A 12693-nucleotide genomic window follows, 5' to 3' on the forward strand; every position below is an offset into this window, starting at 1 on the left:
CAATTTGCTTTTTAAAAGAATATAAATATACATTTTTAATTTGGCATTCCATAGTCAATAAAAATCAATTCATATTTTAATTACTGTGGAATTTTGACAATTCTAACAATGGTGAAGCTGACTTTTAACCTATTAGCTAGCAAAAAGCAAGTAACATTATTAAGATTCTAAATATTTAACCTGGTAAATAATGGGAATATATTTTAATCAAGAACCATACCATCTAAAAAAATAGTTTTGCTATCTAGTCATGAGTTTCTCATTACATTTCTGCAGGCCCTAAATGTTTAGAATAAATGTAGCATTCACATAATACTATAGTCCATGAAAAGAGTATATTCTTTTATTGTTTTTGTTCATACATGTAAAGTTTCACTTTCAATAATAAATTTCAATAAATTTGATTCCTTAATCATAAAAACTTGCTTTATATGTTATTTACATGTTGCCAAAGTCCACAGCCATACAAAACATCACAGGGATTGGACTCTATGCATGGTACCATCTCACAGGAGGAGGGAGCTAATCAAGTAACATACATTCAAAGACTGAATTGTAGATACACAGTGTATTTGGCACTGTTCATTAACATCACACGTTCCTCTCAGAGTTGGGCTTTCTTAAGCCTTATTCACAATACACCAGAATTTTACTATTCACATCAAAAGCAGCTTTTAAACTTTGTGACAGTAATCAGTTTTAAGACACAAAACACAACCAGAACTGGGAAAAGAATTCAAACCCTCCAACTTCTTGCTATACTCCAAGCTGCCATTCATAAAGTAGGTTTGATAATCTTTTCATTGTGGGGAATGTCATGAAGAAGCAATTTAAAGATTGTATCTTTCAATACAGTAAAGATAAAAAAAACACTTTTGTTTAAAATAATGTTTTTCATGGTAATGCAAAGGGAACCCTGATGATGCATAACTTATGATGATTTAAGCAAGACTTAGAGAATGACAAATGCCATTCAAGTTGTAGGGACCACACTAGCAGTTGAACTCATGAAAAGAAGGATCTGGAATTCCTATATCTGAATTCAGAATCCCTAACAACTCATTTTAACCTTCTCTTCCCAGGACTATTGCAGACTCAGGTCACAGGTTACAGATTTACTTTGATGTGTAACACTATATTGCTATGAAATAGAGAAAATAAAAGTACAAAGACTCAACTATTAAACTTTGAGCAACTTTGGCTATATCATAGTGGGTGATTTATTTGTCTAACCTCAGTTTAATAAATATTAAATCTCTTCAATTTAATTGGGCCCATTAAATTCATTAAAACCATACATATTCTAGAATGTTTATAAAAGACACATACCATGTTTATAAAAGGAATAAATTCAGTCTTAAACTAAGGCAAAAAAGCCTTAACAGATCATGGATCTCAACAGTACATGGGAACAGAACTCATAAATTCTCTGGTAAAGTTTAGAGATACACTACAGCTTCACACAAAACTTTAAGCAATAAATTAAGACTTAAAAGGAGTATTATAATGTACCAAGGACTACGAAGTGCAAAGTAATGTCACTGGACCAAAGTTTAGTTTAATCATTTTATTTTAAGTGTATTTTTAAAATCATAAACGAGATTTTATAAAAGTCAAAACATTTATCCTTCATAGTTTCAGAATATGACAAGTAATTTCAGATTCTGCTTTCCAAATCCAATCTTCTTTGCTATTCTTCAGACTTCTGACACTGAGTATTTAAACTATTCTATTCTAAATGCATAATTTTAGGTAACTATTGTACACTTGTTGATAAGATTTTTCTGAAAACAGTCCATCAAATATAAAGAATGATTCCTGTCCAAGGATCAGCAGTAAGAGAATATTAAACACCTATCAAAAAATCATCTATTTATTTAAAAAATAACAGAACCAGTGCTGTTCTCCGTCATGAAAGAGAACATGTAAAACTAATTTAAATTACTTTTGTAGACTTTGGTAATACTTTATTACCTACACAAGCCTCAATCGTACTTCAAGATCTTTTATGCAAAGTCACCATCAAGACTTACTGAGTAAAAATCCTGGGTACTAACATGGCCCTAAATGTGCTATTCCAAAGAGGAACAGGTTATTTTTGAGGAAAAGAGTTGCCATGGTAACTTCCCTCAAATGCTTAAAATAAAAATAGTTAATGGAAATAATTTATGCTGGGTATACACTGACCACCAAAGAAAGAAGGAAATCAAATTTTCTTTCCTACTTGAGGAAATTTGCCACTTTTACTTTTAAGATTAAAAATTTCTTACAGTTTGGCTACCTAATACAGTATTTAAATTTTTGAAGTCTGCATTTCAATGTAGTAAGAGTTCTTTTCAAATGATCTTCATAACCCAAAACACAGACACCAGAGCAACATGCTCAACTCACACTGTTTGACTAAAATGAAGAGATGAAAATGGACGGATATCTGAAAATAGGTATTCCCTCTGCTCCAAAGGTGAGCAGGCTTTTAACATGTGAGCAACACAGAACCCCATGCCTCTGGAGACCCCTCAAACTCAGAATGGTTCCATTTAAGAATATGTTATCTTAAAAATTAAAGTTTGGTCACTTAGGAAGGACTAAACAAAAATTATTCCCTTCCCCCCAAAACAAACAGCTCTAGTCACCCCCACCTTCTCCCCACAAAAACAGGGAAGTAGTTGAGGCTGCATAAAGCCTTTAAGTCTGCTATTTCAGCTTCTAAAACATTGCTGCTATTTGCTTAAAGTTGCAGGTCTACATGTTTTCTTCTCCAATACTTCCCTTATAAGTTTATTTTCACACATTCACACACATATGAGCACACGCACGCACACATACTCACGCTTACTCTCAAGTAAGACACTTTTTTGTGTTTGTTGATAAATTATGAGAATTATGAACTAGATGTGTACAGGGTTTCATAGGTGCTTTGTAAACATCAGAGTCACTTGGGTCCTTTTCTCCAAAAGGCTGAAATCAAATTACACAACCAGGGATCACTACTTTCCCAGACGCTGCTCACAGGCTGCATATTGACGTAGGGCAGAGAAAAAGGCCTCATAGCTGATGTTTAGATGGGAAGGCAAAGACCTGAAAAGCAAGCACAGGAAGAGTAAAAAGCGATCAGTTCATATACTGCAATTTGGAGGGAGAACCAGAAGGATAATGACCAAAAAGTTAAGGACTCAATGACTGTTAAACTTACTATGAAACAGTTCAAGTTAAAAAACAATCTCTCCTTTCCACGAGACAAAAGCAACCTGTAGCAAGCTAGAGAACCTATTAAAGCGTAAGTCTAGATTAAGGCAAAACCGAAGATCTATTTATGAAGGATCTCACTTCAATTCACTTTAAGAACTCCCTGTCAGAGTAACGCCAATACTCCAGGAACGGTTTATGAAAGCCAGATCTAACAGGGGCACAGCAGCACAGCACCCCACATGACTGTACACTGAAGCCATGTGGTGAGCAACCAATAAATGAACAGTATTTATCTCCACCATTTCCAATTGCTCAAGGGGGCAATTCCAGTGTGAAGACAAACACTTTAAAGCAAAGTGAACAAACCAGAAGATTCCCCTTTAAGTATTTTAAACATTTAAAATAATTTTCAATAATAAACATTAAAAAAAATCTCTATACAGCTCTATTGTGAGGCTTTGGAAACTTCGAATGGTAAGAGAGCCAAACCCCTGGTCAGAGGACAAGCCACATGCACCACAAACAAAGGATTGAATGAACCGAGGGTGAACAAACTCCCGCCTGACCCTCTGGTTCTCTCTAGCTAGGTTTGTTTATCCTTCCTTCCCCACCCACCAGCTTCACTGAGACAGAAGCAACATAATCTTTATCCATCTTTGCCCAAAATTCTGAAACAAGTCACATACTTTGCTCAAGTTCCTTATTTCTCAATAATTCCTGCTATCAACCTTTTTTTATCTTATTCACTCTACTGCAGGATAGCCCCAAAGGACAAATTTAATGACATTTCTTCTTGTTAAAGCTAGCTTCAAATGTGCTCTTTAAACTACCCACTTTCTTAAATTACCTTCATTTTATCCCCCTTATCAACAGGCTCATCTCCTAGCCTTCCTCAAGAAGCACTTAGCGCCACTACCCCTCAGCACCTCAAGCATTCTTGCTATTCCTGCCTGTCCTGCCAGGGCTCCACCCTTCTCCTTCTCCTATTATGATTTAGACATTTGCCTGCCATCACAGTGCTTATAGTCTGGTGGATGGTAGACAAATATAGAGCAGGTCACACTGTAACATGAAGAGCTATGACAGACATATGTACGAAGATCCAGGGGAAAGCCTGTTACGTGCTAGGTATCTGATGTCCATTATCAGATTTAGGTCCTCAACTCTATATTAAAATGCCCATTTTATAAACACAGAGAAGTTTAAATAGCTTTCCAAAGTCATGTTATTAAGCTGCATGGCCTAGAATCAAACCAAGATCTACTTATTCTAAAACACTCTTCCGTCCAAACCACTACCACCCTGACAAGGGATCAGGGCTACCTTTCTTGGAGCCCACTCAAATGACTTGAAAAACCCCTGGAGAAAAGACAAGAGAAACAAATGCCCACCGTACGGAAACTGAGAGTATGGAGATTTGGATTCTAATCCTACTTTGTTAACAAGCTTGAGCATGGTCTCTTTCCCATTTTCCTTGCCTATTAAACTAGGTAGGACCAGATGACCTCCAGCTCTTTCTGATTCAAATGCGCTGTTTTTCTTCTGCCTCTTTGACACCTTTCCCTTCCTCATGCCCCAGAGTTTGAAGCATTGCTTAAGGACCCCTTAAGAGTACTATGCGACTATGCTCTTCTATGTATACTTTAGAGAGGTCCTCCATTCTTATGGGTCCAACTACTTCTACTTCCTATATACTGGCAATCCCCAAATGTCCACCTTAGGCACCAATTCTACATCTTTGTCTGCCCCCTGAAAGTTTCCACCTAAAGAGCACGGCCTCAAAATCATCTTTTCCTTGAATTCAACATCTTCCCTTCAAAATCTAGCTCCCTTTCAGTTTCTCTTAATGATACCATAATTCACCCAGTCACTCAGGCTTAAAAACTTCTGGAACTTTTAACACAATTAGTAAAGTACTGGGCTGCAATTATACACATACTTCATATGAGAGAGAGAATTTGTATTATTTTCCTCCTAAGACCAGAATTTAAATATATGTTAAGGCTACCAAATTTCTCCTTTATTTAAAGTTAGCAAATACCATGAGCCCACCACCAATTTTTTGTAAATAATTATTACAACATGGTCATGCATATCTGTTTACCTACTGTCTGTGGTTGCTTGACTGCACTAGCAGTGTTTCATAGCTGGAACAGACAGTAGCAGTTGGAACACTGTATTGCCTTTAAGACCCAAAATATTTGCTATCTGGCCTTTTATACAAAAAGTCTGCCAAACTCTGTTCTAAACAAATAGCTTCATTCTCATCACAGCTATGGCCGCTTCACTTGCTTTTTACTTCTTTCTTTCCCAGATCCAATCTACTCTAGTATACAGTTGCCAAACAAATCTTCCCAAATCACCATTCCCACCTCATCCACCGGCTCAGCAGTCTGAACAATTACACACATTGTTTAGCTAGTATGTAAAGCCTTCCCAACACCAACACCCCAGAACTATTTGTTTCTACCTTATCCTACTACGTGACACTAACTCTCTGATCTGGTGTGGTCAGTTACCTCATTATTTCTTTAAAATGTGATGTTTATTTCCCACCTCCCAGCTTTTCTTTTTTGCCCTGCCCATCCTCTACACATCCTACCTTTTATCCAATTACAAAAATTACACCCATTTTACACACCCCTGATCAAGTCACATCATTTCTGCAGAATCAGCAACTCTAGTCCACAGAGAGTTCTCTCATTTCTGATCTCCTATGACAGTTAATGTCAATACCAAATATTCACACAACCACACTCTCTTGTATCTGAGTCATTTATGTTTTTATCTTACCACTGATACTATGAAATACCTGAGGGAAAGGATCAAGAATCACGTCCTGGGGGAATTCCCACCATACCTGGGTTCAAGAAACACGTACTGAATTGAACCAAAGTCAGCACACTTTTAATTACTTACACTATCTCAGTCAATCTGATGTGCCAGGGAAGAAAGCCTAATGTGCTGTCCACAGGACCAAACTTCAATACTAAATCAGGATCAGGGAAACCATTTGAACCTTAGGAAGAAAGAAATACATGTTCATTACTTACACATAAAATGACCAAAGGCAAAATCTGTTAAATCAAACTGGTTTTTTATGCTTTCAGTATGTTTTCTTCAGAAGCTTTATTTGTATGGTTCCATTCCCCTATCCCACTGCTCAACATATATTTCAATCTTTCTCATTTTCAAATGTGGAAGGTTTTTGGAAGACCATTTAACAGGATAGATTACCTGATCAGGAGGGGTAACTCAACTCCCACCATAACCCCTACTGTTAGCCCCCAAACCCCATAATCTTTCAAGACTCAAGTGCTCCTGTGGCATCCTGGGAATCACATTGAGTTAGGGGCACAAATGCTTGTTCTAGCCATGGAATCAAATAACGCCAGAGATGAGAAGGAACTTAAAAAGTATATACTCTCCTCTCTCCCTCCAAGCCCCTCAATTTGTAGCTAAGGACCCAGAAAGGCCAACACTTAGCTATCCAGTACAAATGTTTTTAGTGTTCCTAGTCCCAGCCCCCTGGAGGGGAAAAGGAGACTGTACACGTGCCTCAATAAAGGTATGGCCATTTTTTGTTTTACAAATTGGTTTCCATATGACACTGATTTGAGAAAAGGAGATAAGTATATTTCAACTACTTAAAAAATAAAGTAAAAATAATCTTAAGGAGTCACTGGTGTATCAGAAAAGATGCTCTAATCCAAGATATCCAGGTTCTAACAGTTTTTAATAACCTCAGTTCTGCCACAAACTTGATGTCACACCACCTCTCCAGGGTTTAGTTCCTTCATTTGTTAAAGAAGAAGACTGGATTAGACAGGACCATCCAGGGTAATAGAATTATTTTCGTAACAAAGTCTCTTTAAAAGTCCACGTTGGTAGAGTGAATGGACTAGCAGAAGAACATATAAGCATATAAGCAAAGCTGATATTGACCAGAAGCAGACAGTTGCTCTTTAAAGACACAAAAAGTAAAACATCAGCTACAGCCTCAGAATAGTCTTTGGCCTATCTGCCTGGGAATGCTCCTAACCCCCATGCCTCTTCTCCCAATCAAGTGGAGAGAACTATAGTTTTACCAATACAGGGCTACTAGCAAAAACTAGCAGGCTTGCTGCTTGCAGACAAAAGATATAGACTCAATTCGGACTGGAGGTTGTGAGCAGAAGAGAAGGGATAATGGTGAAAACCTATGGTTTCTGCCAGCTCAAAGTGACAAACTCAAAAGGGAATGAATGAGGAAAACTTACATCTTTGTTAGCCTCAAGGTGTTGCCCCAGTTAGAGTGTGCAATATAATGGTTAGAAATTTAACAGGGAGATCCTAGAAACAAGGGATCAGATAAGCTCTCCACATATCCATGGCTGACTGGAAACTACACACATGCAAGGGAAGGAGGAAGGTGGGGGAACAGGGTGGCAAGAAAGCTCAGTGAAAAGTAAAAGCCAAGAAGACTTGAGAGCTGGTGGTAACTTTGAATGCACTCTCCAATACCAGAGAGGTGAAAACCTCCTCCCAAAATCACATAAAGAAGAAAATACAGCAAATACAAACAGACCTAAAAACGACCTGAAGACTGCAGAACCACCTACACCTGAGGAAGAGAGGACCACACAGAGAAGGGTGAGGCGGCAAAGCCGAGACTGAGCAAGTCCCAAGCCCTCCCCCAAACCCAGCCTGCAAGCAGGAGAAGAGGAATGGAGTGGGGAGGTGGTAGGAGCCCAGGAGCACTGCACACCTGCCTCTGGAGATTTGCTCCAGAAGCACAAGCCCATGTTACACTGGGTTCTGGCAATTAGTGGGGCTGGACACCAGGGGCAGGTGGGACCCTCTGGGAGGCTGAGACTCCAGCCAGTGTAGAGGGCAGACACACTCCATAAGTCCTGAGGCCCAAAGCAGAGGCAGCAGTTTAAAAGACTTGCCAACAGTGGGAGGAGTATCAGAGGAGTGAAGGTTGGACGGAACACTCTCCTCAGGAGAAAGGGCAAGTGGAGGATATTTCCCCAGCCCTTCCTCAGTCCAGCAGATCAGGAACTCTCAGGTGGCCCAGACACCCCATTCCTCTTGCTGGCAACGCAGACCCCAGGCTCCTCCCTGAGTGCGCTGCCAGAAGCCAACTCACTTGGCCCTGCAGCAGTATCAGACTTTGCTACCTGGCAGGTAGACGGAGACTCACCCAGCTTCTTTGGCTCTGTTTCAGCCCAACCTGGGAGGTGCTTGCAGAAGCTATCCCCAAGAGCTCCTTCCTCCGTGAGAGTGTCCAAACCCGATGCTGTGGGTCCAGCCCGGCCAGAGCCACACACTGGTCTGCCCACTCCATTAACCCAGCAGCCCCCACACTGCTGCAGGCCAGCAGAGGGTGGCCCTGCCCGCAGTGAGCTCAGCAGAGATTCCTGAGTGATCACAAAGGCAGCAGTGGAGGCAAATGGCCTGCCCAGGCTTATACCACTACAGAAGCCAGACAGAAAGGCAGCCTTATCCATGGTACCCCAATAGCTGGGGCCCCGCAAAATAGAACTAGGCACTAGAGAGTAAAGCATCTCAAGCTTCTGGGCACCATGGCACGCCTTTTGCATGAAGTTATTACTCTATAGGCCAAAAAGCACAGCAGAGACATCTAACACGAAGGAAGAAACAGAATCCCCAACATAATGAGCAGGCAGAGGAATAGGATCCAAACAAAACTACAAGACAGGACCCCAGAAAGAGGGCTAAATAAAACAGAGATCACCAATCTTCTTGAAAAATATTTCAAAATAAAAGTCATAAACATGCTCAAGGATTTACAGAAAAGTACTCAAGATCTCAGAGAGGACTTCAACAAAGAGACAGAAAACCTGAAAAGGAGTCACTCAGAGCTGAAAAATACAATACCTGAAGTTAAATATACAATGGAAGGATTTAAAAGTAGATTCAATCAGGAAGGGGACATGGTAAATGAAATAGAAATTAGAGAACAGGAAAACAAAGAAGCCAAAGAACAGAGAGAAAAAAGTATCTCTAGGAATGAAAGAATGATAAAAGAGCCATGTGACCAATCCAAATGAAACAATTTCCACATAACAGGGGTACGAGAAGGAGAAGAGAAAGACAAAGGGATAGAAAGTCTCTTTAAGGAAGTAATTATTGAAAACTTCCCCATGTGGGGAAGGAAACAGACACTCAGGTCATGGAAGCACAGAGATTCCCTAACAAAGGAACCCCAGGAAAACAACTCCAAGACATAAAAATTAAAATGGCAAAAGATCAAGGATAAGGAGAGAGGTCTGAAAGCAGCCAGAGAGAGAAAAAAGATTACTTATCAAGGAAATCCCTTCAGGCTATCAGTAGACTTCTCAGTAGAAACTCTACAGACCAGAAGGGAGTGACATGACATATTTAATGTACTGAAACAGAAGAATCACCAAACAAGAGTCCTCTACCTGGCAAGATTATTATTTAAATTTGAAGCAGGTATTAAAGAATTTCCAGATAAACAAAAGTTGAAGGAATTTCACCACCACTAAGCCAGCCTTACAGGTATGTTAAAGGCACTACTGTAGATGGAAATGACCCTAAGGCTAAATAGCTTTCACCAGTGAAAATAAACCCACAGTAAAAGTAGTAGACCAATTAATTACCAAGCAAGTACAAAATTAAAACAAAAGAAGCAAAATCAACTATACCCAAAATCAGTCAAAGGATACACAAAAAGTGCAGATTGTGACATCAAATACGAAAAATGTGGAGGAGGAAGAAGAAAAAGGAAAAAAGAAATTACCTTTAGACTGTGGTTGAAATAGAATAATCAGCAATATAAGACAGAAAATCTGAAGAGATCAATTAGAACCAATAAAATTGAACTGGTAATCAAAAAACACCCTAGAAAAAAATACCAGGTGCTGATGGCTTCAAAGATGAATTCTACCAAACATTTAAAAAACAGCTAATACCCATCCTTAAAGTATTCCAAAAAGTAGAAGCTAGAATACTTCTAAACTCATTCTATAAGGTCAGCATCACTCTAATACCAAAACCAGACAAAGACACCACAAAAAAGAAAATTACAGCCAATATCCCTGATGAACACAGATGCAAAAATACTCAACAAAGTATTAGCAAACTGAATCCAAAAACACATCAAAAAGATCATCCATCATGACCAAGTGGGATTTATTCCAGGAACAAAGGATGGTACAATACCCCAAAATCAATCAATATCATATACCACATTAACAAAAAGAAGGAAAAAACCCCACATGATCATCTGAATAGATGCTGAAAAAGCATGTGACAAAATTCAACATCCAATCATGACTAAAACTCTCAATAAAATGGGTACAGAGGGCAAGTACTTCAACATAATAAAGGCTATATATAACAAACCAACAGCCAACATTATACTTAACAGCAAGAAGCTGAAACTTTTTCCTTTAAGATCAGGAACAAGACATTCTTCCCACTTTTATTCAACATAGTACTGGAGGTCCTAGCCACAGCAATCAGACAACACAAAGAAATAAAAGGCATCCAGACAGGTAAGGAAGAAGTTAAATTGTCATTGTTTGCATATGACATGATACTGTAGATTTAAAAAAACCCTAAAGAATCTACCCCAAAACTACCAGAACTAATATCTGAATTCAGCAAAGTTGCATGATACAAAATTAATACACAGAAATCTGGTGCATTCCTATAAACTAACGATGAACTAGCAGAAAGAGAAATCAAGAAAACAATTCTATTTACAATTGCATCAAAAAGAATAAAATACCTAGGAATAAACCTAACCAAGGAGGTGAAAGACCTGTACTCTGAAAACTACAAGACACTCATGAGAGAAATTAAAGAAGATACAAATAAGAAGAATAAATATTGTCCAAATGGCCATCCTGCCCAAAGCAATTTACAGGTTCAATGCAATCTCTATCAAAACACCAAAAGCATTCTTCAATGAACTAGAACAAACAGTAATAAAATTCATATGGAACCACAAAAGACCCTGAATAGCCAAAGCTGTTCCTGAGAAAAGAAAGCCAATCCTGAGAAAGAACAAAGCTGCAGGTATTACAACTCCCCGACTTCAAGCACTACCACAAAGCTACAGTAATCAAAACAATTTGGCACTGGCACAAAAACAGACCCACAGATCAATAGAACATAATAGAGAACCCAGATATAAACCCATGCACATGTGTTCAATTAATTTATTATAAAGGATCCATGAATATACAATGGGAAAAAGACAGCCTGTTCAACAACTGGTGTTTGGAAAACTGGACAGCTACATGTAAGAGAAAGACAATGGATATTGTCTAAGTCCATACACAAAAGTAAACTTGAAATGGATCAAAGACCTGAATGTAAATCATGAAACAATAAAACTCTTAGAAAAAAAATAAAGGTGAAAATCTGAACATGAGCAATGTTTCACAGACACATCTTCTTGGGTAAGGGAAACAAAATATGAATAAGTGGGGCTACATCAAACTAATGTAAAGCTGGGGTATAGCAGAGAACACTGTCAGCAGAACAAAAAGGCATCCTACAGTAAGGGAGAATATATTCGTAAATTACTCATCTTATAAGGTATTAACATCCAAAATATTTAAAGAAGTCATACAACTCAACAACAAAAAAACAAATAACCTGATCAAAAACTGGGCACAGGACCTCAACAGACACTTCTCCAAAAAAAAATACAAATGGCAAACAGGAACATGAAAAGATGCTCCACATCACTAAACACAAGGGAAATGCAAATTAAAACCACAAAGAGATATCACCTCACACCAGTCAGGATGACCAACATCCAAAAGACAAGAAACAACCAATGCTGGTGAGTATCCAGTGAAACAAGAAGCCTCCTCCACTGTTGGTGGGACTGCAAATTGGTGCAACCACTGCAGAAAGCAGTATGGAGGTTCCTCAAAAAACTAAAAATAGAAATACCATTTGACCCAGTAATTCCACTCATAGGAATTTACCCAAGAAAACAAAATCTCTGATTCAAAAAGATATATGCACTCCTATGTTTATCGCCATACCATTTAACAACAGCCAAGATATGAAAGTAACCTAAGTGTCCCTCAATAGACAAATGGATAAAGAAAAGGTGGCACATACACACAATGGAATATTATTCAGCCTTAAAGAGAAAAGAAATCCTCCCATTTGCCACAAAATGGATGGATCAGAGGGTATTAGGCTCAGTGAAGTAAGTCAAGCAGAGAAAGACAAATACCATATGATTTCACTTATTTGTGGAATATAAAAACAAAGCAAAACAGAAGGCATAAAACAGCAGTAGACTCACAGACACTGAGAAGTGACTAGTAGTTACCAGTGGGTAAGGATGGGGTGAGGGTGGGAAGTGGGGAGGGGGACAAAAGGGCACAACAATTTGCAACCACAATGTAAGTTCATCACAGGGACAGTGTGATTCACAACTGAAACCAACATAAGACTGTGAATTAATTTAAAAAAAAAGATGGCAATTCTCCCCAAATGGGTCTA

The 12693-nt window shown here is 38.6% G+C and overlaps 1 protein-coding gene across 1 annotated transcript in view; it reads right to left on the minus strand.

Moving 5' to 3' along the window:
- Positions 1–321: 321 nt before the first annotated feature.
- Positions 322–12693, minus strand: part of NUS1 (NUS1 dehydrodolichyl diphosphate synthase subunit) — a 42089-nt gene continuing 29717 nt past the window's right edge. Inside the window, exons 4-5 of the mRNA XM_036925038.2 lie at positions 6109–6208; positions 322–3078 (exon numbers count right to left, since the gene is read on the minus strand). Of these exons, the coding sequence (XP_036780933.1) occupies positions 2988–3078; positions 6109–6208 (191 nt within the window). The 3' untranslated portion in view covers positions 322–2987. The remainder of the gene's footprint in view (positions 3079–6108; positions 6209–12693) is intronic.

This window comes from Manis pentadactyla, chromosome 12, assembly GCF_030020395.1.
Source record: "Manis pentadactyla isolate mManPen7 chromosome 12, mManPen7.hap1, whole genome shotgun sequence".
Classification (NCBI taxonomy): Eukaryota; Metazoa; Chordata; class Mammalia; order Pholidota; family Manidae; genus Manis; species Manis pentadactyla.